A 27,802-nucleotide genomic window follows, 5' to 3' on the forward strand; every position below is an offset into this window, starting at 1 on the left:
ATTGCCCGCTTGTTTGGTTGGCCAAAAGGGGCGAATGCGTTTTTTCCTGAATATATTCAGGTGCTCACCAGGGCATGTAGCAGGTGTGGGTGAGTGTCACGTAGCGCACACCCAGCGCATAGAAGGTACACAAGATGGAGAGGCTACTGTCCAGTGAGTGGCCGCCCTCCACACCAGTAAGGCAAGCCAACTTCCGGGTATTGTTGAGAGCTGGGGGCACGTAGGTCAGATGATCATTTTTAGAGGCAGGGGTAGCTTACTGAAGTCCCTAACACCCACTACCACCAGTCTGTTTACCTTTTTTTTTGGCCGTGCCACGCAGCATGAGGGCTCTTAGTTCCCCCACCGGGAATCAAACCCGACCCCCCTGCAGTGGAAGCGTGGAGTCTTAACCTCTAGACTACCAGGGAAGTCCCCCGTCTACCTTTAACTGAGGTCACAAGCTCCAGCTCAGAATAGGAGGCACACATGAGGCGGATGAGGTCAATTTGTTCCAGGATGAGGCGCACAGCATCCCGTTCGTGGGTCTGGCATGGGACTAGGCTGACCAGAACTGAGGGAAGGCCAGGGCTTAGTTTGGGCTTTGGAACTCCTTGGGCTTCTCATAGCCTCCTCAGCTGGCACAGCACTTACTGTGCCCAGAAGTCACATGTAACGCGTTGCTTTTTCTGTGGTACTTGGAAGCCCGTCAGGTGGGCTCACTGTGACCCCTGTAGCCCCCAGCATCCATGGCATGGCACTTTCTAGGTCACTATGGTAACTTCGTTCCAATGTGACTAACCTGTGGTCTCTGTGGCCCCCAAACTGCCCCACATTCCCCAGCAGCCATGGTGGCACCTTGTGTGTCCCTTTGGTACCTGGCCACCCACGAGACCATCTTTCAGCCTGTCCAAGCTGGTCTAGCCATGGCTGAAATTGCGCAGATTACCATGCTATAGCCCATTTTGGTAAAACTGCCTCAGGACCAGGGGCATGTTGTTGTGGCTGGAGGGAGGTCAAGGCAAATGGGTGGGCTCCTTAGGTCTTGGGATCGGGCAGGACACATTGCCTGGCCTGGGCCAGCCTGGGGGTCCCCCACCTCACACTGTCACACAGACTATACTAGGAGCAGCTGAGGCCTGGGCTGAGGGTTTCCCACCAGGGAGGGGATGACAGAGAAGGGGAAGGGCATCCATAGATGATGGAGAGGACATCCAGGGGTGGTGTGAGGGAGCCTCCCCACTAGCGCTACATGCTCCGGACCTCCTCCCCTGCCCAGGGCCAGGTTAGGCCCCCACAGGCCCCCAGCAGCCCGCACACACTGCAGCCACCCTTCCACAAGCGGGAAGTCCCGCATCAGGGCCCGCGTGCGCTCCCGCGGACTTGGGGTGCTGGAGGTGCCCAGCGTGGTCTGCAGGAGGGTTACTGATCACAGCAGCAGACCCAGCAGGAGCAGCAGGCACAGCAGAGGCCGCTGGCTGCGTGCACGGGGACCTTCGAGGCCCCTGGGCCGCAAGCTGCGCAGGGCAAGGCAGGCGGGCAGAGGCGGGTCTGAGAGGGGCGGGCGATGGGGTTCTGCCCGTCGACACAGGCCACCCAGCGGCGCGGCCTCGCGAGGGGGGCGGGGTGAGGGAGGGGATACAGAGTCACAGGACCCTGCGACCCGTGTGCGGAGAGCCGCGATCCGGGAAGCCCTGCAGCCACAGGGCGGCACTGCCCTCCCGCCCCCTGCTCAGAGGCAGCTCCCGCGGGCTAAGCTGGCCTCTGCTGAGAGCCCACTCGCCTCCCATCGCGGGTTCCCTCCGCCCCCGCCCCTCTTCCCACACCCACTGCTCCGAGGGGGCGCCCTAGGGTGCTCTCCCCCGCCTCTAACCTTCCTGTCCAAAATGGGGTGCTTCTCTCAGAGGGCCACCTGCAGCCCGTGGCCTCCCGGGAGCACACCTCGTCCCCATCTGCCTGCAGCCGGCCCCGCCCACCCCGAGGGCTGCGTGCGAGGGTCTCTGTGGCCACAAGTGCTCTGGGCTCCCGGTTTCCCGGTACTGGGCCATGGGGGCTGGTGTGGGGGAAGAGATAATTTCTGGAAATGGGGGGGTAACCTCGTGAGCTCTGGATTCAGGAGGGGGCCCTCTGCCCCCAACCTTCTCTCTCCTCCTACTTGACTCCCCAACCTGCATGACCATTCTCTGGGGACTTAAACCAGCACCTGGGAACTATCAGGAACCTCCCCCACTTCTGTCAGCCAGCCTCAGGAGAGCGCCCTCAGGAGCTGCTACACCTCCCCAGGGCCTGAATAGAGGGACTTTTGGGATGTGAACTGAACAACCTTCTGGGGAGAGTCAACACCCTTTTACTCAACAGAGCAGGAACTCAGTCAGTAGGCTATTTGTGTGGAAGGAAATGAAGTCGCTTCCATGGCAGAAGAGCCCCCACCGCAGCAACCTTCGTCCCAGAGCTGCTGGCTGACCTTCTGGCCAGGATCCCTCCTACCTCAGTGTGGAAGGCCCAGCCTCGTGGAGAAGTGTAGGTTCTGAAGAAAGACCTGGCACCTGGGTTCTGCTGCTACACTTGCCTTATCTCGTGGCCCTTGTGGCTCTAGCTTTCCCAGAAACCTCAAGGGCTAAGTGCCTGTGCTTGCTCAGAGGCCGCACGCCATTCCCCATTTCCAGCCTCAGGCCCTCCCTCTAGCTGCCTCCTCTAGGGACCCCCTCCCCCCAACACACACACACACACACACACACACACACACACACACACACACACACACGCACACTGGGGATGTGCCTTCTCACAGCAGCTCAACCACTGAGATGATTTAGGGGCTGTGCCCAAACTCCTGCATCCCCAGCCTCTCAAGTTTTTGCTCTGATCCCTGGCACCCCCTGGAGCTGTTCCACCTTTGGAACCTTTCCCAGGTGGCAGGAGTGCCTAGCACAGGGGTAGTGACCTAAGTCTGAGCACTGGCGACCCTACAAATCTGTTACAGAGAAACATTTTATTGAGCAGTAAGGGACCCCACTGGGGACAGAAAGGGCTGGCAATAAAGGAGCATGTGAACCTCGGGGCGGGGTGCGTGCTGCTTGACTCTCCATCCTGTTCTTGCTTCAGGGAGCAGGGCTTCCTGGGCCTCTCTACCCTGCCTCCTGAGACCCCAGGCAGGAGGCTCTTTGGGAAGCCACAGATTGCTGCTTTCAGTTTCAAAAAGCCCAGCTCCCCCCTGGTTTGTGGTGGTGGCCGCTGACGATGGCTCAGGGCAGGAGCCCATGTGGTAGACTGCTAAGGCTTCTCTGCACCCTGTCTCTGCTCCTGCATCCTCCTCGGCTCGCAGAGTGCAGACTTCACTTTCTCCAGCTCACAAAGGGGCCCGTGAGGATTGAGCAGAGGAATGCCAGGTTTTCTTCCAGGCCAGCTTCCGCCCTGGGATGTTCAGGGCGGACTCTCATTTCAAACCTCACTTTCTGAGGCTCCTGGCTTATGGCCATTTAGTGTGCAGGGAGGCTCCTGGCTGAGGAAGGCTCGGACAGAACGACGCAGGTTCTAATCTGTGGTAGTGGGCAGTGGGGGCGGGCGGGAGGGGTCACTGCAGGAAGAGGCATTCGCTGTCTCAGGCAGTTAAACCATTGCCCTGTCTTCAGAATGGTTCAGCCAGCAAGATTCTGTGGAGTCCGCCTCCTGGCACCATGCTACAATCGCCGGATTTTGGGTCTGGAGCGACCGAGATCTTCGTCCGACTCTTCCGGAGTGTGCTTTCTCTCGGGAGCACGTCTGGGGACTGGCTTCTCGGCTTCCGCCTTTGCTGGCGTGGCCAAAGGAGCATCCCCGTAGGCCCGGTAGCCACCAACCAGGGAGTATGTCTCCCCATGCCGGCCCAACTGCGTTTCTCCACACCCTCGGTTGAGGACATGGTAGTGACCAGGTTTAGGAGGAGAAATGGGAGCCACAGCTGCTGCAAAGAAAAGCAGAACTGATCAGTCACTTCTGCTGTACACAGTCTCCTGCCAGAATTTCCCTCTCTCATGTCTCTCCCAGTTTCTGGCTGAAGACCTTTAATCTACTTGACATCCAAAACACAGACTTGGCCCATCACCTCTATGAGTCCCTAGAAAAGGGACACTGGCTGCAAAAGCAATTCCTAGAGCCTACGGCTGCATCAGGTGAGGTAGTCTCTTCACTGTTGCCAGGGAAAACAGTAGAACCCGAAAGAAATTGCAATCATGATCCTCTCCATCTCTCCCTTCCACAACAGAGAAAACATTTCTTGCAGTGTGTCACTTCTGAGGCTTTAATGGAAACATCTTTCAAGTTTTGGAAAAAGATAATCTAATATAAATAGGTTAAGGACCCCCTCCCACTTTGGCAACCCCTCTTGGGCCCCATTTATAATGCCTGTTACAACCACACTGAACTCTAGCCGTCTGATACTTTTATCTAGATTAGAACAAGGCCAAATACTGAGGCAGAGTGATCAGGAGACTCAGAACCGGGTTCTGGGTACCAAGTGTAGGCTCACATCCACCCAGCCTCCTGGGACACCATCTGCTCAGCCCTCCAGTCTCACTAGCACTTCATCACCCCCCTTGGTTCTTCCGGTATTCCCATGAATATGGCACCACCCTCTCCCCTAGTACTCAGCAGCTCAGTATGGGATGTGTCTGAGGGGACCGATATAGATGTGTACATGACAGCACAGAGGTACCTGGGTTTGAAGGTGTGGTTCAAGAGTGGCCCTCTTCCTCAAACTGCTCCGTTTACCATCTGCCAACAAAAATGCACTTGCCTTTTGCTAAGAGGCCAATCAGGAAAGGGTCTGAATGGAAGCATCCTGTAGCCCAAAGCGGAAGGCAACATTTATAAAGATCAGAAGCTTCCTGAACACTAGTTCAGCGATGACCTTTCACTTGTCCTCAGCAGTGAGCACTGTGGGACCCTGAAGGTGTCCCAGGTCACTGGTATTACTTACAGCTGGGAAAGTGCTGAGGTTTACGTAGTGGGCACGCCCCACAGGAACATGTGGCAGCCAGGTGAGGTTGTGTGTACACCATGCCTCTTCTACAGATGCCCGGTCTCGGTGTACCTGCTGCACTGCCCAGCCAGGGAACAGAGCACAGGTTTGAGTAAATATAGACGATCCGGTCAGACATTCTCTCTCAGACAACCAAAGAGATTGGTATCTGGTGGAGAACTGGTAGGGAAGTTTCTCTGAGGGCAGCATGTTTCCATAGTTACGCTGCCATGGAAACTGTGAGAAGGCCTGTGAGGTCATCACCACCCAGTGAGGTCATAATAAGGAACCTGTGACTTGCTGTCAGGCTTCAGGAGGAGGGGCAGTTTTGTGGAGGAGCGCAGGGTGGAGGCAGAGGTGCTCTGCCTGGCCCCTCACACCTGGGCCTCCCCGCCCATGCTCTAGTCTAGTAGACACCCCACGTGGGGCATGCAGGTGGGCTGGTACAGCCCCAGGGGCCCCAGGAGGGCAAGAGAGACCCACATTCTGAAATTGGCTTGAGAGGCAAGATTAACGTTAAGAGACAGCTAGGTTGTATGGCACTGACCCTAAGAGGAAGAGAATTGTGTGGACTGGGGAATCAGGGAAGGCTCCTTGGCAGTGGGCCTGAAGGACAAGTGAGATTTGGACCCATGGGGAAGAGAGGGAAGACATTCCAGTTTGGAAGAATACAAGCAAAGACACACTCTTCTCGACCTTGTCCTGCCCCAAATATAAATTCATAGAACCCTCATATTTTTACACCTGAGGGCTTAGAAAAACCAAGATGTTAAGGAGCCTGCCCAGTGTTACACAGCTAGTGGAGAGGGGTTCTGCTCAATGGTTACGTTCATGTCGGGGTCCCGGATTTACAGCTGATAGGAATGTGAGGACAAGCTCATGCCGTTTCAAACATTTCCAAGTGATACTGAGAGAAGTGTTAAAGGTGCAAAATGAGGGTGCTGAATGACCTCACAAAGTGGGAATGGTGGGCCCATTTTAATATGAAATTCAAAACAAATTCATGACAAAAGGACACAATACAAAATGACAACGTAATCATTCCACTCCCCTCTCCCCTAGAAGTAAAAATCATTACAATCCTCTCTCTCTCCACCATGAAAGGATGAGAGAAAGGCTCAGCAGCAGCCCCCGTGAAAATCACGGTCAACACTGTGAAGAGGGGTTAGTAAGACAACTTGGTCCGACTCAGAGAAGGAAAGAGACAACTCTGCCCTTAGCCTGATCAGGCCCACAGGAAGGAACCACATTTGGGGCAGCTTTTGATAGTGTGGCAATGAGAGAGAACCTTCTTTTGGAGGGGACTCCCTGTTGCCGACCTTGAAAAAGCAAAGATGGGACCTTCGTTTACTGGGGCTGTTGCAGAGGGGATGTGCCCAGGAGGTAGAGACTGCTTGGACTACCCTTTTAGAGGTTGGGCCACCCTGGTTGAGAACCACAGCACCTTCTATCCCTAAACTGCTTGAATCAGTGGGTGCCCGTTAGGACAGACGAAGTCAGGCCTCATTGGAGCAGACTGCCTTTGGGAGTGGTAGAAGGTAAATGTGAAGGGGAATGCTCGCTCTGGCGGAGGTTTGTCACGGCAGGTGGGCCAGCATGAGACCATTCAGAATCTCCAAGGCTCCGGAGATTACTTGGCTGGGAGCATCCCTCTGATGTGGTGTGGGGACTCCTACCTTAACAGGACCTGGCTAGGCATCTGGGGGAGGCAGAATAAACGGTTTATGAACTTAAGAGAGCGAGAGAATCACCTGGGGGGTTCCCCCAAACCACTTAAAAGGCCTTGCACCCGGAGTCTTGAGCCAACCCTCAGAAAACTTATCTAGATCTGGAGTAGGGCTCAGGAAGCTGCACTTTTAATAAGCTTCCTGGGCAGTCCCACCACAGCGGTCCATGGATAGAGAGACCAAATTATTGTGTATTCTCGGTTGCTTTTGGGAGTCAAAGTGGGCAATATTAAAAACTGCAGCAGGCATATGTATAAACAGGGAATATTGAAGGCAAGCAGAGGTGTATAGTTATTCTATGCATGAATCAGATTTGAGAAAAGCTAGCCTGGTGGTTAAAGAACACAACCCTGAGGACAGACAAACCAGATTCTTTCCTACTGACTTGTGTGATTTTGACCAAGTTCTTTTATCCTTCTGACTGTTTCTTCATATGGAAAAGAGCTATGACTGTACATTTAGCACAATATTCTCTTTCGGCAAAGGTTGCTCTGGGTCCATCTGTGTTCTCTGCAACTTAACCCTTTCCAGTGCGCAAGCATTTTTAAGTTGTTTGGTGAAGTATTACATTTGACTTTCAACAGTTCATTACTTTGGGCAAAGCTTATATAATGCTGCAGAGACTAGAACCTATGCAGAGATAGTGGCAGGATGTTATAAGCTTATTCTGCTGGTTTATAAAAAAGTTTAACCTTTTCTTCTCTTCCTCCACCTGCCACCAAGAGATGAGAAAGAAGGCAGAGCCTGGAAATGCACACCAAGCAATATTTCTGTGTCAGTTTGCCTTTTATTCCTCTGCCAGTACTTCCCAGAGAGATTTCACCAAAAGTGCCTAAGCTTGCCATGGCCATTGTTGTGAAGAAAATTTCTCTTTATTGCTAGTCACATCCCCTTTTCCTTCTCCTGGAGGCTTAATGGATGTTTGGGGGCAGGAAACAAAATTTAAACTAAAACATCAATTGAAAGAGCCTTCGTCCTAAGTGTGGTAGTTTGGAGTGTGAATCTTCTCAGGGTCTACTGAATTCTGCCCCAGTGGAAACTGTTATTAAGGGGCACCCATAGAAACATCGCTTATTGTTAGAAACCATGACATAATACAGAGCCAAGATCGACATTATTCTTCACGTGAAAGACTACAGAGAGCCAAGCTCAGTAGTTCACCCTCAAGTGTTGGCCAGCAACTTACCTTTTGAAGCCAGACAGCAGCCCGGGTCTTCAGAAGGTGACTAGGCAGCCCAGAGCACCCTACTGACAAGTGTGCTCACCCATCCAGCACAGAGGGAAAGGTCCCTGTTATGGCATCATATATAAGCCTGCTGCAATAAGGTTTGCTGGTGCAAAGGCTGTCTCACTGAGGACCCCAGTCCTGGAAGCCTTCTCCTCTGGCGAGCTGCCAGTTCAATCTTCTGAGCCAGGCTCACGTACCAGGGATGGGTCACAAAGCTGATGACAGTGACTGGCACCTCGATCCCCACCCGGCCCACCCTCCCTGCTCTGTGGATGTAGTCTTGCAGGGTGAGAGGGAAATCATAATTGATGACTAGCTCCACCTGGGTGCTGTCCAGGCCCTGAGAGGCAATGTCTGTGCAGAGAAGAATGTCTTGGGAGCCCTTCTGGAAGGACTGGAAGATGCCTGCTCTCATTGAGGCGGGCATTTGTCCCTGCAGTCTTAAGTGTTGGATTTTGTGGTCATCCAGAATATATACCCCAGCCAGTTCACAGTGCTGTAGCAATTACAGAACACCAGAACAGTTCCTGCGGCGCCAGTCCGATATGCTCTGTCATGCTGCCTAAGGATCTGCACCAACCCAGTCGCCTTCTCTGTTCCCTTCGGCCTCATGAATGTCTGTCTGACATGAGGCATGATGCAGTGGAGCTTGTCACTGGTAACGGGGGTTAGAGAGTCTAAGCTGGCAACTTTACTCAGCAGCTGGCCTACACCTTCGGGAAATGTGGCACCCACCAACACTAACTGAGCTTTGGGATTGAAGGGGTCTTTTATGTCAGCTGAGCCTTCTGCTATATGGCTCCCCTCCAAGATGTAATCCACCAGTTCCAGGAAGATTTCATCCAACAGCATGTCTGCATCATCCAACACCAAGAAGGAGAGCTGCTCCAGGCTGATCAGTTGAGTTTTCAGGGCCTTCCACAGAGCCCCCGGAGTGGCCACCAGAATATCTGCTGGAGGTTGTTTGGACAGTTGCAGCCTGATCCTCCTCATGCCATGGCCTCCCCCTAACTCCCGCACCTGGAGGTCCAAGGAGCTGCCCAAGGCCTGGGCCACGGCACGCACCAGTTCGGCTAATTCTCGAGAAGGCACAAGAACCAGGCCTCGAGGAGCAGGGATACGACAGGGGTCCAGGCTTGGCTGGCCCAACAGCCGTTGAAGGAGAGGTAGCATGTAGCTGAGAGTTCTGCCACTGCCGGTTTCTGCGGCGCAGAGAATGTGGCGGCCGCAAAGAAGTGGGGGAATGGTACTCGACTGCACGTTTGTGGGCCGAACAACTTCGGGAGCAGCCTCCTGTAGCGCGCTCAGAACGGGGAGCTCCAGACACACTTCAGTGCAGCTGCCCTTGGGCGAAAGGTTCGGCAGCGCTGGAGCCTCATGTTGCGCGCACTCGATGGAGAAATGGTCCCCGTGGGTGCACCGATTCCTCCAGCCGCACGAAGAGAGTGGCGCGGGTTCCAAGAGCCCAGCGTGAGGTGAGCCGGCTGGTTCAAGTCGGGTCGCCCCACTGACATCAGCGGCAGCCCAGGACGCGCCAGCACCGGCCGCGGGGGGCTCCGCTGCCCACTCTGCCGCTCTTCCTGCCGCCGCTGTAGAGCCCGCAGGATGCGCACCACGGGCAGGGGCTCGATGGGACCGCAGACCGTCAGGTCCCGGCGAGGCGCCAGAAGCAACCGGGCCGCGAGCGACAACAGCCGCAGCCGCCGCGCGAGAGCCACACACCCCTTGTTGCGGGAGAGGCGCACGACAGTGACGTCACAGGCGCGCCAAGGCCTCGCGGCCGGCGGCCGGCGCGGCTTAGTAAGGCCCGCGGACTCGGCGAACTGTGTGGAAGGAGCGGGATCTGTAGAGCTCAGCAGCGGCGAGGTCTGTAGGTCCGAACCGGGGATGGGGACTCCAGACCCCCGCCAACCTTGGGGAAGGGTGCGCGACGGAGGCAGGACCGGGGTCCGGCGATACGCGGCGATGGGGCCCTGGCATTACGAACCAGGAGGGCGGAGGGCTTCTGGCGATCCGATGTCCGATCCCTGCCGTGCTCTTTTGTCGCCCTCACAGCTCCTGTCATGGCTTGGCCAGTTCGGGTCTCCCCCTGTGACTTATGATGAGGGTGCGGCGATGTTTTCCCAGATGTGGTCCCCGTGTAAGGTCTTTGAATACAAGTATTTATTGAGAGTCTGAGTGAATGGTCAGGCCTGGGGGCCGAGACCAGGAGTCCGGAGCCGTAGGTCCAGGCTCACCCTTCCCTTAGAGCTCCCCAGAGAGCTGAGGGCCCCGAGGGCAAGCTGATGGCTTTCAGCGTATCTTCTCTTCAGTCAAGAGAACTCATCTCTTGGTACTTTTCCCCTTTCTTTTCAGCTGAGGTTCATTCTCCCCTCCCTTGTCACCCTTTCCAAATTCTCATCCTGAACCCACTGCTTTCTTGGGTAGTTCACCTCCAACGGCTTTCCAGTCAAATACCTCAATTCCGTAAATAGCAGAGAGGAGGGTCCTGCTACAGGTTTGTGTCTTGTCTCACAAAGCCACGGTCAGGCAGAATATTTTACTTTAATTCAGTTGTTCAGGTTGCCCAAAAGCCTTAGACAACAGGTACTTCCTGAACGGATACCGAAAATGGGTGTCCGATCATTTCTGTAATTTCCAGTGTCTTGGGTAGGAGATAAGGAAAACGTGGATTAGTCATCTGGGAGGTTATTAACATCTGGCGAAAGAGTTTTACTTTCATCAGATACCGTTATAGAGATAAATACTATCAAATTTCAAATAGCATTTTGATACACGATAGACGTTCTGGAGAGTTGAATGCTAAGCCAGCAGAGGAGAGGGTTTTGAGTCCTCATGGGTGAACAGAGTCATTGGAAAGAGCAGTGGCTCTTGAGTGAGGGTGATTTTGCCATCACCCGTCCTCCAGAACGTTTGACAATGGCTGGAGACATTTTTCTTGGTCACATCCGGGGTGTGGGGGGTGGGGGTGGGGGGCGGTGCTGCAGACATCTAGTGGGTAGTGGCCAGGATGCTACTACATTATCGTACAAGGCATAGGACAGCCCTCCCCACCACCCCCAAAGAATTATCTGGCCCAAAGTGTCAATAGTGTGCTATGGAGAAACCTTGGATAGAGGCTGAGAACTGAAGAGAGGCTGAGGTTCTCACATGTACTCTCACCTCAGGTTGTCAGTCACATTTGCCAGACCCTCGTGTGGCCCTGCCCCTTTCCCAGAATCTGTAGCAGGCACACTGATGCCATTGCTTGTCATGGCCTTGGGATGAGAAAACCTTGGGGGCTCCTCAAAGTCATAAACACAGGAAGGAAGGAGTGATTTAGGAGGGTGACGTGGGAGAAGAGAGCTTTAGGAAGAACAAAATTGTCCTCGTGTGTTTGGGAAATGTGCCAGATGGAAAAGAGATGAGGTGTGCCATGGGGTGTACCATTGCAGAAGGCAGACTGGGACTGATGCGTGACAGGGAGTCAGATTCTGAATTTGTTATAGACTGCCGTAGCAACTAGAAGTGCCTAGACCTGTCTAGAGAGTGCCGGGTTTTCTGTCACTGCAAAGTTCATGTATGGGCTGATGACCAGTGACTGGTGATATGAAAGAGGGGATTTCATATAAAGGAGGCTCTAAGATGTTGTGATTCTACACCACGTTTACGATTCTTTCCCAGAACTCGGAGCTCCTCGTTCGTTAGCTGAAGTGCTCGTTGGATGTCTGCTCTGACATGTTTCATCCATTTACATGTGCCACTCATTTTTCAGGTACAAAATGAAGAATCGCTTTGCACAAAGCCAGAAGGGCTACACTGAAAGAATGATCAGAAAAGAATAATACATAGGTAAGCATTTACATTGACTTTCTCCACATACTTGAGACAGGGTAGCTGGTTAGTGGCTGCTTTCTCGTGCTCGAGCACTTACAAAGTGAATCTCCTCAGAATGTCATAGGGATAGGAGCCTGTCTGAGCCTGTCTGTCTCTGCCCATGGCCCCTAGTTTCTTGTTGTCATTCCTTAAGGTACTGTGCAAGGCCCTATTGTTTTCCTCCCAGTCACAGCAGACACTGAGTAACCTCTAGTTGTGAATGAGATGCATATTTCACAGTATAGTACTTTAGAAATGAGAAATGATTACTTATTGTGGAAACAAATGTAGGCTCCTGGGAGTGTTAGTGTCACTTGGTAATGTTTTTCCCAGGGCTGCCATGGTAACTGACCTTGCCTGGTTACTCCCTACGTTTTCCATTCGACGCAGCAGGCCCACCGCTAGGCCTCTCACCTGAGAAGTCCAGAATTGGGAAAACACAGGCTCTGTCAGTTGCACTGCGGCCTTATTCACAATAGCCAAGATGGTGAAGCAACCAAAATGTCCATCAACAGGTGAATGGATAAAGAAGAGGTCCATGTACACAATGGAATATTCACCATGGAGAACAATGAAACACTGCTCTTTGAGGCACCACAGATGAGCCTAGAGATAATCATGGAACATGAGGTAAGTTGGAAATCAAAAGACCTATATTCTATGATATTACTTATAGGCGTTATCTAATAACTGACCCACAGGAAAATATTTCCACAGAGAAAGACACTCACAGATGTAGGAAAAAACTATACTTATCTAAAAGGAAAGGTGGGAGGAATGGATAAATTAAGATCAGTGTTACATATACCAATACATATTATATACATGTGTCACAAAGACCGACCCTATAGCAAGGGAGGTCTACGGAACACTGTGTAATATTTTGCATGGGCAGAGGATCTGTATATGAATAGACATATAAAATGTACAAATGAACCAGATTGTGTACACCTAGGACAAACAATATTCTAATCATTACCCCGATTACAAAAATTAAGACAACCAACAAGAAGTAATGAGACATAAACTTATGTGGGTTTCTCCTGGCACATTCCACTGTAATTTACAACTTAGGAATAGGACTTCCAGAAAGGCTCTGCTGCCCTACTACCCAGATTGGGGAATGGAGAAATGCTGCCTCCTTGTGACCGTTTCACACAACAGCAGCTTTAAACCCACTGCTAATGGTCACTAACTATTCTCCAAACGTGCAGTTCTGTAATGGCACCTGTCCACCAAAAAATTCCTGGGGTCGAAAACCGAATAAGAAATTCAAAAGAGGGCAACCTTCCAAGAAGACAATTTCAAGAGGTATATTGTATGCACAGTTTGTTCTCCTTTTTTTTTTAAACAGAAACAAAAACGGCTTGGAAAAATGATGAATTTTAGGTGTTTGTAAAGACACGCAAACCCAAATTACAAAAACCTGTTAGCTCACAGCAGTCAGAATGGCCATTAGCAAAAATGCTGCAAGCAATAAATGCTGAAGCGATTGTGGAGAAGTGCGTACCCTCCGTTCTAAGGGGGACGTGGTAAGAGCCACTAATGAAAACACAATGGAGGTGCTTTGAAAAGGGAAACATTGCGCTACCAGGCAATCAATCATACCCACTGCTGGACCTGTCACCTGAGAAAATGAGAATCAAAACCTCACAGACTGGCAATTCTGCACTCCAGCAATACTTACCATAGCCAACACTTGGAAGCAACGAAAATGTCCATCAACAGAGGAGTGCACCAAGAAGCAGTGGTCCATGTACACAATGGAATATTACTCCAATAAAAAGTATAATTTAAATTTAAAATGAAATATAAGTAAGGAGACAGAAGCAATTGGGGGTTTATCCGGGCACATTCCTCTCTAATTTATAACCGAGGAATACCAGTGGCAAGAAGGTCTGTTTTCCTAGTACCAGCGTGGGGAACGTAGAAAGGCTGCCACCCTCTGGCCGTTACCTGCAAAAGCAGCTTAAAACCTGTGCTAATGGTCACTTCATGTGAACAAGTACTGCATGGCTGTAAATGAAACCTGCCCTCAAAATGTCTTGAGGGAGGTAATGGCCAAAAAATTTCAAAATCTGACTCATACTTTAAGAAAACACTTTAAAGAGCTAAGCTGTAATCACAGTGTGAAAAATAAGAAGGACATGCCTTAAAGCTTAATGTCAAGGGATTATGAGACACACGGAAATTCAACCACAAAGAGGTATCAGTTCACACCCCTCAGAATCAGCTTCAGCACGAAACCCATAATCAGTAAGTGCTGGGGCTTCCCTGGTGGCGCAGTGGTTGAGAGTCCACCTGCAATGGAGGGGACGCGGGTTCGTACTCCGTTTTGGGAAGATCCCACATGCCGTGGGTGCCTGTGCTCCGCAACGGGAGAGGCCACAACAGTGAGAGGCCCGCGTACCGCAAAACAAACAAAAATAAATAAATAAATAAATAAATAAATAAATGCTGAAGGTGTTGTGGAGAAATGCATACTCTCAACTTTCAGTGGGATGTACCCTGGAAAGAGCCACTAATGAGAACAGAATGGAGATGATGCCTTTAAAAGGTAAACATTGAGCTACAATATAAACCAGCAGGCCCATTCCTGGACCTGTAACCAAAGAAGACAGAATTGGAAAGGCACAGGAAGGCAAATGTGCACTGCACATATTACAATAGCCAAGATATGGAAGTACCCAAAAAGTCCGGCAACAAATGGGTGGACAAAGAAGAACTGCTACATGTAGAGATGGAATATTAGCTGGGGAAAAAATGAAACAATGCCATTTGCAGCACCATCGATGAGTCTAGAAGTAATCACCCAAGTTGTTGTAAGTGAGAAAGTGAAAGACACATATCCTATCATATCACTTATAGGTGTGAGCTAAAAGTTGATACCAATGAAGATATTTCCACAGAGAAGGGCAATTACAGATTCATTAAACCAACGTAGGGTCCACCATAAGGAAAGGTGTGACGATTGGATACATTACATTATTGGGGTTTACAGAGATATACAAACGCATGTGAAATATATAATCACCAAAGACCTACGGCATACCAAGAGAAAACTACTCAACATTGTGTCATAACCTACATGGGAAAAGGATCTGAAGAAGACTAGATATATGTATATGTGTAAAACATCCCCATCTTGCACACCTAGAACAAAGAAAACATTGTAATCAAATTGGCTGTGATCAAAAATAGTAGTTAAATTAAAAAACGAACAGGACAGAATGAGACATAATCTTAAAGGGATTTTCCTGGCACTTTCCGTTCCAATTTACAACCTACAGCACAACTTCCATTTTGGCTGTCTTGCCCTAGAAACCAGATTTGGTAAGGAGAAATGCTTCTGTCTTCTGGCCGTTTCACACAACAGCAGCTTTGAACCCAGTGCTAGTGGTCATTTAATATTCAAAATAATTGCAGGCCTGTAATAGACACCTACCATCAAAGAAAAAAATCCTGGGGTCGTAAATCAATCAGAAAATTCAAAAGACGTCAACGTTTCAAAAACACAGTCAAGAGGCATATTTTACGCACATTTTGTCTTTTCTTGCTTTTTTTTCTTTAAGAAAAAGGGAATGGGAATGCTCAACGTCAGCAATTAATAAAGATTGCAAATCCAATCTACAGAAACCTTTACCACACAGCTATCAGAATGATCACCAGGAGAATAGTGTACAAAGGTATAAATGCTGAAAAGGTTTTAGAGAACTATGTACCCTCTAGCTGCTGCGGGTAGATAAACTGGTAAGAGACAGTAGGGAGAAGAGAGTGGCGGTGCATTTAAAGGTAAAAATTGAGCTGCCATGTGATCTGGTAGGTCCTTTCATGCGCCTATCACCTGAGCAGACCAGAATGAAAAAGGTATCGGCTGGCAATCCTGCACTGCAGGAACATTAACCATAGCCAAGACTTGGAAGAACCCAAAATGTCCATCAACAGAAAAATGTACAAGGAAGAAGTGGTCCATGTACACAATGGAATATTAGCCATGGAATAGAATAAAAGTGTGGCGTTTGCACCACCATAGAAGGACCTAAAGATCATCACCCAACTTGAAGTATGAAAAAAATTGAAAGACAGACATCCTATGACATCACTTATAGGTGTTAGCTAAAAATTGATACCCACAAACTTATTTCCAAGAGAAGGAAAAGCATGGATTAAGAAAATAAAAGTACATTTAACCTGATGGAAAGTTGTAAGGAATGGATGAATTAGGATATGGGGGTTAAGAGACATGTACTAATACATATGAAATATTTAATCACAAAATACCTATGGAATACCAAGAAAGGTCTACTCGACACTCTGTAATAACCTACACGGGAAGGGCTCCAAAGATGAGTAGACAGATACATTGATATAATGAACCAGATTCTGTAAACCTAGGAGAAACAAAATATTTTTTTTATCGAATTTGCTCTGATAATTAATAAAAACTAAATTTAAAAACAATCAAGAAGAAAGGAGATATAAGCTCTTGGGGGTTTTCCCTGGCACATTCTACTCTAATTTGCAGCCTACTAACACGATTTCCTGGAAGGCTGTACTGCCCAAAAATGGAGTGGGAAATGTACAAATGCTGTTGGCTTGTGGACGTTTCCCACAAGTGCAGCTTTAAGCCCACAGCTAATGGTCACTTAACATTCACAAGGACTCAGCGCTGTAAAGGACACCTGCCCTAAAAAAATTGTGCTGCGGAAGGGAATGGACAAAAAATTTCAGAACAGGCTAATGTTTCAAGAAGAGAGTATGAAGAGGTACGTTTGACTCACTCTCTTTAAAAAAATGGAAAATGAATAAAAACTTAACCTTAGGAATTATTAGATTCATGCAACTCTAATTTACAGAAAGTTTACAACACACCTGTCAACTGATGATCAGCAAAAATTCTACAAACAATAAATACTGAAGGATATTTAGAGGACTGTGTACCCTCTAGCTGCTGGTGAGATGTAAAGTGGTAAGAGTGAATCATGAGAACAGAAAGGAGCTGCGTTAGAAAAACAAAATTGAACTACCATTCGATGCAGCAGACCCACCAGCAGGCCTCTCACCTGAGAAGTGCCGAATCGGGAAGACAGAGGCTGCAACAGCTGCACTGCAGCCTTATTCACAATAGCCAAGATGGTGAAGCAACCAAAATGTCCATCAACAGGTGAATGGATAATGCAGTTGGTCCATGTACACAGTGGAACGTTCCCCATTTAAAACAATGAAACACTGCTCTTTGAGGCACCACAAATGAGCTTAGAGATAATCATGGAACATGAGGTAATTTGCAAAGCAAAAGACCTATATCCTATGATATTACTTATAGGCGTTATCTAATAGCTGACCCAAATTTACATATTTCCACAGAGAAAGACAATAACAAATGTAGGAAAAAAATATACTTATCTAAAAGGAAAGGTGGGTGGAATGGATAAATGAAGATCAGTGTTATGCACACCAATACATATTATATACATGTGTCAAAAAGACCGACCATATAGCAAGGGAGGTCTACGGAACACTGTGTAATATTTTGTGTGGGAAGAGGATCTGTATATGAATAGACATATAAAATGTACAAATGAACCAGATTGTGTACACCTAGGACAAACAATATTCTAAATCATTACACCGATTACAAAAATTAAGACAACCAACAAGAAGTAATGAGACATAAACTTATGGGGGTTTCTCCTGGCACATTCCATTCTAATTTACAACCTAGGAACACGACTTCCAGAAAGGCTCTGCTGCCCTACTACCCAGATTGGGCAATGGAGAAATGCTGCCTCCTAGTGGCCGTTTCACACAACAGCAGCTTTAAACCCACTGCTAATGGTCACTTAACTATTCACCAATCTTGCAGTTCTGTAATGACACCTGTCCACCAAAATAATCCTGGGGTCGAAAATTGAATAAGAAATTGAAAAGAGGGCAACCTTCTTAGAGGACAATTTGAAAAGGTTTATTGTATGCATACTTTTTTCTCCTTTTTTAAAAAACACAAACAAAAAAAGCTTGGAAAAATGATGAGTTTTAGGAATTTATAAAGACATGCAAACCCAAATTACAAAAACCTGTCAGCTCACAGCAGTCAGAATGGCCATTAACAAAATGCTGCAAACAATAAATGCTGAAGCAATTGTGGAGAAGTGCGTACCCTCCGTTCTAAGGGGGACGTGGTAAGAGCCACTAATGAAAACACAATGGAGGTGCTTTGAAAAGGGAAACATTGCGCTACCAGGCAATCAATCATACCCACTGCTGGACCTGTCACCTGAGAAAATGAGAATCAAAACCTCACAGACTGGCAATTCTGCACTCCAGCAATACTTACCATAGCCAACACTTGGAAGCAACGAAAATGTCCATCAACAGAGGAGTGCACCAAGAAGCAGTGGTCCATGTACACAATGGAATATTACTCCAATAAAAAGTATAATTTAAATTTAAAATGAAATATAAGTAAGGAGACAGAAGCAATTGGGGGTTTATCCGGGCACATTCCTCTCTAATTTATAACCGAGGAACACCAGTGGCAGGAAGGTCTGTTTCCCTAGTACCAGCATGGGGAACGTAGAAAGGCTGCCACCCTCTGGCCGTTACCTGCAAAAGCAGCTTAAAACCTGTGCTAATGGTCACTTCATGTGAACAAGTACTGCATGGCTGTAAATGAGACCTGCCCACAAAATGCCTTGAGGGAGGTAATGGCCAATAAATTTCAAAATGTGACACATACTTTAAGAAAACACTTTGAAGAGCTAAGCTGTAATCACAGTTTGAAAAATAAAATGGACATGCCTTAAAGCTTAATTTCAACAGATTATGAGACACACGCAAATTCAGCTACAAAGAGGTTTCAGCTGGTACACCTCAGAATAACCATCAGCAAGAAACCTATAAACAATAAATGCTGAAGTGTTTGTGGAGAAATGCATAACCTCAGCTTTCAGTTGGACGTACCCTTGAAAGATCCACTAATGAGAACAGAATGGAGATGCCTTTAAAAGGTACACATTGAGCTACAATATCATTCAGCAGGCCCATTCCTGGACCTATAACCAAAGAAGACAGAATTGGAAAGGCACAGGAAGGCAAATGTGCACTGCACAGTATTACAATAGCCAAGATATGGAAGTAACCAAAAAGTCCAGCAACAGATGAGTGGACAAAGAAGAACTGGTACAAGTACAGACAAAATATTAGCCAAGGAACAAAAAAGGACACATTGCCCTGTGCAGCACCGTAGATGATTCTACATGTAATCACATAACCTGGAGTAAGTCAGAAAGAGAAAGACACATATCGTATGATATCACTTATAGGTGTTACCTAAAAATTGATACCAGTGAAGATATTCCCACAGAGAAGGGCTATCAGAGATTCATTAAACAAATTTATGGTTCACCAATGGAAAGGTGTGAGGATTGGATACATTAGGATATTGGGGTTAACAGACGTATACAAACACAGGTGAAATATATAATCACCAAAGACCTACAGAATACCAAGAGAAGACTACTCAACATTCTGTCATAATGTACATGGGAAAAGGATCCCAGCAAGAACAGATATATGTATATGTGTAAAAAAACCACATCTTCCACACCTACAACAAGCCAAACATTGTAATCAAACTTGCTGTAATAAAAAATAAAAAATTAAATTAAAAACACGAACAAGAAGTAGTGAGACAAACTTGAGGGGCTTTCTCCTGGCACATTCCATTCTAAATTCCAATCTAGAACACGACTTCCATTGAGGCTCTGTTGCCCTAGTAACCAGATTTGGTAAGGGAGACCTGCTGCCACCTTGTGGCCGTTTCACACAACAGCAGCTTTAATCCCAGCGCTAATGGTCAGTTGATATTCAAAATCATTGCAGGCCTGTAAATGACACCTGCCCTGAAAACAAATCCTGGGGTCATATATCGACCAAAAAATTCAAAAGACGTCCATATTTCAAACCGACAGTTTCAAGAGGCATAATTTATGCACATTTGGCTTCTGTTTCTTTTCCTGTCTTTTTTTGTTAAAAAAATGGGAATGGAAAAAGGCTGAACATCAGGAATTAATAAAGCCATGCAAGTCCAGTGTACGAAAATGTTCACCTCACAGCCGTCAGAATGATGATCAGCAAAAAAAGTCTAAAAGAATAAATGCTGAAGGGGTTTTAGAGAACTGTGTACCCTTTAGCTGCTGGTGGGATGAAACCTGGTAACAGCCAGTAGTGAGAACAGATTGGAGGTGCGTTTAGGGGTAAAAATGGAGCTACCATGTGATCCTGTAGGCCCACTCATGGGGTTATCACCTGATTAGACCAGAATCAAAAAGACACAGGCTGGCAATCCTGCACTGCAGCAACATGTACCATAGCCAAGACCTGGAAGAAACCAAAATATCCATCAACAGAAAAATGCACCAAGAAGAAGTCGTCCATGTACACAATGGAATATTAGCCATGAAAAAGCATGGAACAGTGCCGTTGGCACCACCATAGAAGGATCTACAGATAATCACCCAACATGAAGTAAGAAAGAAACCGAAAGACAAAAAACATCCTATGACATCACTTATAGGTGTTACCTAAAAATTGATACCCATGAAATAATTTCCAAGAGAAGGACACACATAGATTCAGAAAACCAAATTATGTTTAACCAAATGGAAAGGTGTAAGGAATGTATGAATTAGGATATGGGGGTTAACAGACATGTGCTAATTACATATGAAATATATAATCACACAATACCTATGGAATACGAAGAGAGGTCTACTCAACAGTCTATAATAACATACACAGGAAAGGATCCAAAGAGGAATAGACAGATACATTGATAGGATGAACCAGAGACTGTACACCTAGGAGAATCTACATTTTTATCAAATTTGCCCTGATAATTAATAAAAATTAAATTTAAAAAACAAACAATAATTTAGGAGATATAAACTCTTCGGGCTTTTCGCTGGCACATTCCACTCTAATTTGCAGCTTACTAACACGATTTCCAGGAAAGCTCTGTTGCCCAAAAACCCAGAGTTGGAAATGTAGAAATGCTGCCGCCTTGTGGCCGTTTCCCACAAGAGCACTTTAAACCCACAGCTAATGGTCACTTAACATTCACAAGGACTCAGGGCTGTAAAGGACACCTGCCCTAAACAATTGTGCCGAGGTAGGGAATGGCCATAATAATTCAAAACTGGCAAATTTTCAAGGAGATAGTATGGAGGGGTAAGTTTTACTCATTTTCAAAAAAGAGGAAAATGGATAAAAGCTCAACATCAGGAATTATTAGACTCATGCAAGTCTAACCTCCAAAAATTTTCAACTCACACATGTCAACTACCATCAGCAAAAAGTCTACAAGCAGTAAATGCTGAAGGGGTTTTAGAGAACTCTGTACCCTCTAGCTTCTGGTGAGATGTAAAGTGGTAACAGCAAATAATGAGAACAGAAAGGAGCTGCGTTTAAACGTAAAAATTGAGCCACCATTCCATTCAGCAGGCCCACTGCTGAGCCTCTCACCTGAGAAGCCCAGAGTCGAGAAGGCACAGGCTTCAACAGCTGCACTACAGGAATTTTCACAATAACCAAGACATGGGGGTAACCAAAATGTCCGTCACCAGATGAGTGGAAAAAGAAGGAGTGGTCCATGTACAAAATGGAATATTCGCCATGGAAAACAATGAAACACTGCTCTTTGAGGCACCATAGTTGATCCTGGAGATAATCACAGAACATGAGGTAAGTCGGAAAGCAAAAGACATATCCTATGATACCACTTATAGGCGTTATCTAACAACTGACACAAATGAACGTATTTCCACAGAGAAAGACACTCACAGACTTAGAAAACAAACTATGCTTATCTAAAAGGAATGGTGGGGTGAATGGAAAAATTAAGATTAGGGTTCCCATACGTGTACAAATACCTATTAAATACATATATTAAAAAGACCGACCATATAGCAAGGGAGGTCTATGGAACACTCTGCAATAATTTACATGGGAATTGGCTCTGTACAGGAAAAAAAAAAAAATATATATATATATATATATATATATAATGCACAAATGAACCAGATTGTGTACACCTAGGACAAACAATATTCTAATCATTACCCTGATTAAAAAACTAAAACAACGAACAAGAATTAACGTAAGATAAACTTATGGGGGTTTCTCCTGGCACATTCCATTTTAATTTACAACCTAGGCACAGGACTTCCAGAAAGGCTCTGCTGCCCTAGTAACCAGATTTGGGAATGGAAAAATGCTGCCGCCTTGTGGCCGTTTCCCATAACAGCAGCTTTAAACCCAGTGCTAATGGTCACTAAATATTCACACTCATTACAGGCCTGTGAATGACACCTGCCCTAAAAAACAATCCTGGGGTCGAAAATTGACCAAAAAATTCAATTTTGACGGCAACCTTTCAAGAAGACAATTTCAGGTGGTTGATTGTACTCTCCGTTTTTTTTTCACTTTTTAACAGAAATTTTAAAAGGTGTGGACATATGGTAGTATATATAAGTCCATGCCACTCTCTCACTTTGTCCCAGCTCACCCTTCCCCCTACCCGTGTCCTTAACCATATGTAAAACAGATAGCTAGTGGGAAGCATCCACGTAGCACAGAGAGATCAGCTCGGTGCTTTGTGACCACCTAGAGTGTTGGGATAGGGAGGGTGGGAGGGAGGGAGATGCAAGAGGGAGGAGATATGGGGATATATGTATATGTACAGCTGATTCACTTTGTTATAAAGCAGAAACTAACACACCATTGTAAAGCAATTATACTGCAATAAAGATGTTAAAAAAAAGGTGTGGACAAATGCTAAACATTAGGAATAATTAAAGACATGCAAATCCAAATTAAAAAAATCCTATCAGCTCACACCAGTCAGAATGGCCATCAGCAAAAATTCTGCAAACAATAAATGCCGAAGGGGTTGTCAAGAAATGCCTACCCCTGGTTCAACGTGGGACATGGTAAGAGCCAGTAAGGAAAACACAAAGGAGGTGCCTTGAAAAGGTAAATACTGAGCTACCATTCAATCAAGCAAACCCACTGCTGGGCCTATCGCCTGAGAGGATGAGAATCAAAAAGACACAGGCTGGGCTTCACTGGAGGCACAGTGGTTGACAGTCCACCGGCGATGCAGGAGACACGGGTTCATGCCCCGTTTCAGGAAAATCCCACATGCCGCGGAGTGGCTGGTCCCGTGAGCTATGGCTGCTGGGCCTGTGTGTCCGGAGCCTGTGCTCTGCAATGGGAGCGGCCACGGCAGAGAGATGCCCACGTACCGCAAAAAAAAAAAAAAAAAAAATAAGACACAGGCTGGCAATGTTGCACTCCAACAATATTTACCATAGCCAACACTTGCAAGCTACAAAAATGTCCATCAACAGAGGAATGCAGAAAGAAGTGGTCCATGTACACAATGGAATATGACTCCAATAAAAAAATATAAATTCAATTTAGAAAACAAACATAAGTAAGGAGACATCAGCTTTTGGGGGTTTATCCGGGCACATTCCACTCTAATTTATAACCGAGGAACACCACTGCCAGGAAGATTTTTCCCTAGTTACCAGATTAGCAAAAGCAGAAATGCTGCTGCCCTCTGGCCTTGACCTGGAACAGCATCTTTAAAACCTGTGCTAAGGGTCACTTCATCTGCACCAGTACTGGAGGGCTGTAAATGAAACCTGCCCTCAAAATGTCTTGAGGGAGGTAATGGCCAAAATATTTCTAAATATCACACATACTTCACGAAAACAATTTGAAGAGGTAAGCTGTACTCACAGTTTGAAGAATAAAAGGACATGCCAGAAAGCTCAATTTCAAGGGATTATGAGACGCATGCAAATCCAACCACAAACAGGTATCAAAACACACTAGTCAGAATAAACATCAGCAAAAATCTACAAACAAATGCTGAAGGTGTTGTGGAGAAGTGCATACCCTCAACTTTAAGTGGGACGTAACCTGGTAAGAGCCACTAATGAGAACAGAATGGAGGTGCCTTTACAAGGTAAACATTTTGCTACCATATGATTCAGCAGGCCCACCCCTGGGCCTATAACCTAAGAAGACAGAATTGGAAAGACACAGGCAGGCATATGTGCATTGCCGCAGCATTACAATAGCCAAGGCATGGAAGCAACCAAAAAGTCCATCAACAGATGAGTGGAAAAAGACTAACTGGAACATGTACAGACGGAATATTAGCCAAGGAAAAAAAGGACACAATGCCATTTGCAACACCGTAGATGAGTCTAGAGGTAATCACACAACATGTAGTAAATCAGAAAGGGAAATACACATATCGTATGATATCACTTATAGGTGTTACCTATAAATTGATACCAGTGAAGATATCTCCACAGAGAAGGGCAATCACAGATTCATTAAACAAACTTACGTTTCACCAATGGAAATTTGTGTGGATTGGATACATTAGGATATTGGGGTTAACAGACATATACAAACACAGGTGAAATATATAATCACCAAAGACCTACAGAATACCAAGAGAAGACTACTCAACATTCTGTCATAATGTACATGGGAAACGATCCCAGGAAGAATACACATATGTTTATGTGTACAAGAACGACATCTTGCACACCTAGAACAAGCCAAATATTGAAATCAAACTTGCTGTGATAAAAAATAAAAATTATATTAAAAAAACGAACAAGAAGTTGTGAGACAAACTTAAGGAGCTTTCTCCTGGGATATTCCATTCTAAATTACAACCTAGAACACGACTTCCATTGAGGCTCTGTTGCCCTAGTAACCAGATTTTGTAAAGGAGAACTGCTGCCACCTTGGGGCCGTTTCACACAACAGCAGCTTTAATCCCAGCGCTAATGGTCAGTTGATATTCAAAATAATTGCAGGCCTGTAAATCACACCTGCCCTGAAAACAAATCCTGGGGTCGTATATCGAACAAAAAATTCAAAAGACGTCCACATTTCAAAACGACAGTTTCAAGAGGCATATTTTACGCACATTTGTGTTGTTTCTTTTTCTTTTTTTGTTGAAAAAACAGGAATGGAAAAAGGCTGAACATCAGGAATTAATAAAGCCATGCAAATCCAGTGTACAAAAACTTTCACCTCACAGCCTTCAGGATGATCATCAGCAAAAAAAAGTCTACAAAGAATAAATGCTGAAGGGGTTTTAGAGAACTGTGTACCCTTTAGCTGCTGGTGTGATGTAACCTGGTAACAGCCAGTAGTGAGAACAGAATGGAGGTGCGTTTAAGGGTAAAAATGGAGCTACCATGTGATCCTGTAGGCCCACTAATGGGCCTATCACATGAGTAGACCAGAATCAAAAAGACACAGGCTGGCAATCCTGCACTGCAGCAACATGTACCATAGCCAAGACCTGGAAGAAACCAAAATGTCCATCAACAGAAAAATGCACCAAGAAGAAGTCGCCCATGTACACAATGGAATATTAGCCATGAAAAAGCATGGAACAGTGCCGTTGGCACCAGTATAGAAGGATCTACAGATAATCACCCAACTTGAAGTAAGAAAGAAACCGAAAGACAGACATCCTATGACATCACTTATAGGTGTTACCTAAAAATTGATACCCATGAAATAATTTCCAAGAGAAGAACACACATAGATTCAGAAAACCAAATTATGTTTAACCAAATGGAAAGGTGTAAGGGATGTATGAATTAGGATATGGGGGTTAACAGACATGTACTAATACATATGAAATATATAATCACACAATACCTATGGAATACGAAGAGAGATCTACTCAACACTCTATAATATACACGGGAAAGGATCCAAAGAGGAATAGACAGATACATTGATAGGATGAATCAGAAACTGTACACCTAGGAGAATCTACATTTTTATCAAATTTGCTCTGATAATTAATAAAAATTAAATTTAAAAAACAAACAATAATTTAGGAGATATAAACTCTTCGGGCTTTTCGCTGGCACATTCCACTCTAATTTGCAGCTTACTAACACGATTTCCAGGAAAGCTCTGTTGCCCAAAAACCCAGAGTTGGAAATGTAGAAATGCTGCCGCCTTGTGGCCGTTTCCCACAAGAGCGGCTTTAAACCCACCGCTAATGGTCACTTAACATTCAGAAGGACTCAGGGCTGTAAAGGACACCTGCCCTAAACAACTGTGCGGAGGTAGGGAATGGCCAAAAAAATTCAAATCTGCAAATTTTTCAAGAAAATAATATGAAGAGGTTAATTTGGCTCACTCTCTTTTAAAAAAAGGAAAATGGATAAAAGCTCAACCTCAGTAATTATTAGACTCATGCAAATCTACTCTACAAAAAGGTTTCAACTCACCAGTCAACTGGCCATCAGCGAAAAGACTACAAACAATAAATATTGAAGGGGTTTTAGAGAACACTGTACCCTCTAGCTTCTGGTGAGATGTAAAGTGGTAACAGCCAATAATGAGAACAGAAGGGAGCTGCAATTAAAATAAAAATTGAGGTACCATTCAATCCAGCAGTCACACCACTGGGCCTCTCACCTGAGACCTGAATCGAGAAGACCCGGGCTGCAAAATCTGCACTGCAGCCTTATTCACAATAGCCAAGACAGTGAAGCAACCAAAATGTCCATCAACAGATGAACAGATAAAGAAGTGGTCTATTTATACAACAGAATATTTGCCATGGAAAACAATGAAACACTGCTATTTGAGGCACCATAGATGAGCTTGGAGATAATCACAGAACATGAGGTAAGTCAGAAAGCAAAAACCTATATCCTATGATATCACTTATAGGTGTTAACTAATAACTAACACAAATGAACATATTTCCACAGAGAAAGACACTCACAGACTTAGAAGTATGCTTACCTAAAAGGATAGGTGGGGTGAATGGAAAAATTAAGATTAGGGTTACCATACGTGTACAAATACCTATTAAATACATACATCAAAAGACCGACCATATAGCAAGTGAGGTCTATGGAACTGTGGAGACGTCCCAATCACCTGACTGCCCTCCGACCTGCCGTGAATTGGAGACTGAGACCAGGCACGCCTCTCTCCTTCTCCATTCACTCAGGGACAGACTGGGGGTCATGGGAACCTCAGAATCGAAACCAGATTCTAAGACACCCCTGGGGTGTCTCCTAGCCAATTTTACAGCCCTCGGTTTCTCCCAAGTTCTCCGTTGCCGACGGCTTATTTTCTATTCCACTGTGGCCAGGCCACAATATTCTCTAGACAATCAATCCAAATGGCCTCCTGAAGGGACTTTCAATTTTAACATCCTCCGTGATCTAGATAATTACTGCCGCAGGATGGGCAAATGATCCGAGGTCCCCTATGTTCAGGCCTTCTGGTATTTATGCTCCCGCCCCTCCCTCTACGTCGATTGTTCCACTTCCCAGATCTTTCCTGCCAAACAGGCGTCTCCTACATCCAAGCCCCTAATTTCCTTTGATGATGATGACTCTCCACTAGGCGACCCACCCGAATCTCTCACCTCTCCCCCCTCCAGAGCTCCTCTCCAGCCTCCACCCAACCCTGAAGCGGTCCCTCCTCATCCCGCAGCCGCTCCGGCCCATCCAACCGCTCCCCCGCCTCCCTCAACGGTTTCTCCTCCCTCGCCCCTTGCTTCGCCAATTAGTGCACATACACGCTCTCACGACTCCCAAGATCCAAATCTCCTCTGCCCTCTGAGGGAGGTAGAAGGAGCGGAAGGATTAGAGTTCATGTTCCCTTTTCCTTCCAAGTTCTCTCTCAAATAGAAACGCGATTAGGCTCCTTTTCGGCGGACTCTTCCCGCTACATCAAATAATTTCGCTACCTCTCTCAAGCTTACGATCTAACCTGGTATGATATCTCTGTGATCCTATCTTCTACTCTGACCCCTGATGAGAGGGAAAGAGAATTCAAACAGCTGCCCGAAACCATGCAGATCAGGTTCACCTTACCGACAACTCCATGCCTGTCGGAGTGACTGCTGTACCTGGTACCAATCCAGGCTGG

At 46.4% G+C, this 27,802-nt stretch overlaps 2 protein-coding genes across 2 annotated transcripts in view; both read right to left on the reverse strand.

The window, feature by feature from the left end:
• LOC307067463 (phosphoethanolamine/phosphocholine phosphatase-like) overlaps nt 1-27,802 on the reverse strand; it is a gene marked incomplete at both ends in the record, with an annotated part of 232,896 nt that overhangs the window by 196,817 nt on the left and 8,277 nt on the right.
• Nucleotides 65-27,759, reverse strand: LOC307068377 (putative ATP-dependent RNA helicase DDX28; the record flags this gene model as incomplete). Its single annotated transcript, XM_079726206.1, is given in 10 exon segments — nt 65-210; nt 425-553; nt 1,243-1,390; nt 1,474-1,588; nt 1,892-2,056; nt 6,655-6,677; nt 8,058-8,408; nt 8,411-9,388; nt 9,394-9,906; nt 27,748-27,759. Coding segments are annotated over 10 exon segments (2,580 nt in total).

Source organism: Hyperoodon ampullatus, assembly GCF_949752795.1.
Source record: "Hyperoodon ampullatus genome assembly, chromosome: 19".
Classification (NCBI taxonomy): domain Eukaryota; kingdom Metazoa; phylum Chordata; class Mammalia; order Artiodactyla; family Ziphiidae; genus Hyperoodon; species Hyperoodon ampullatus.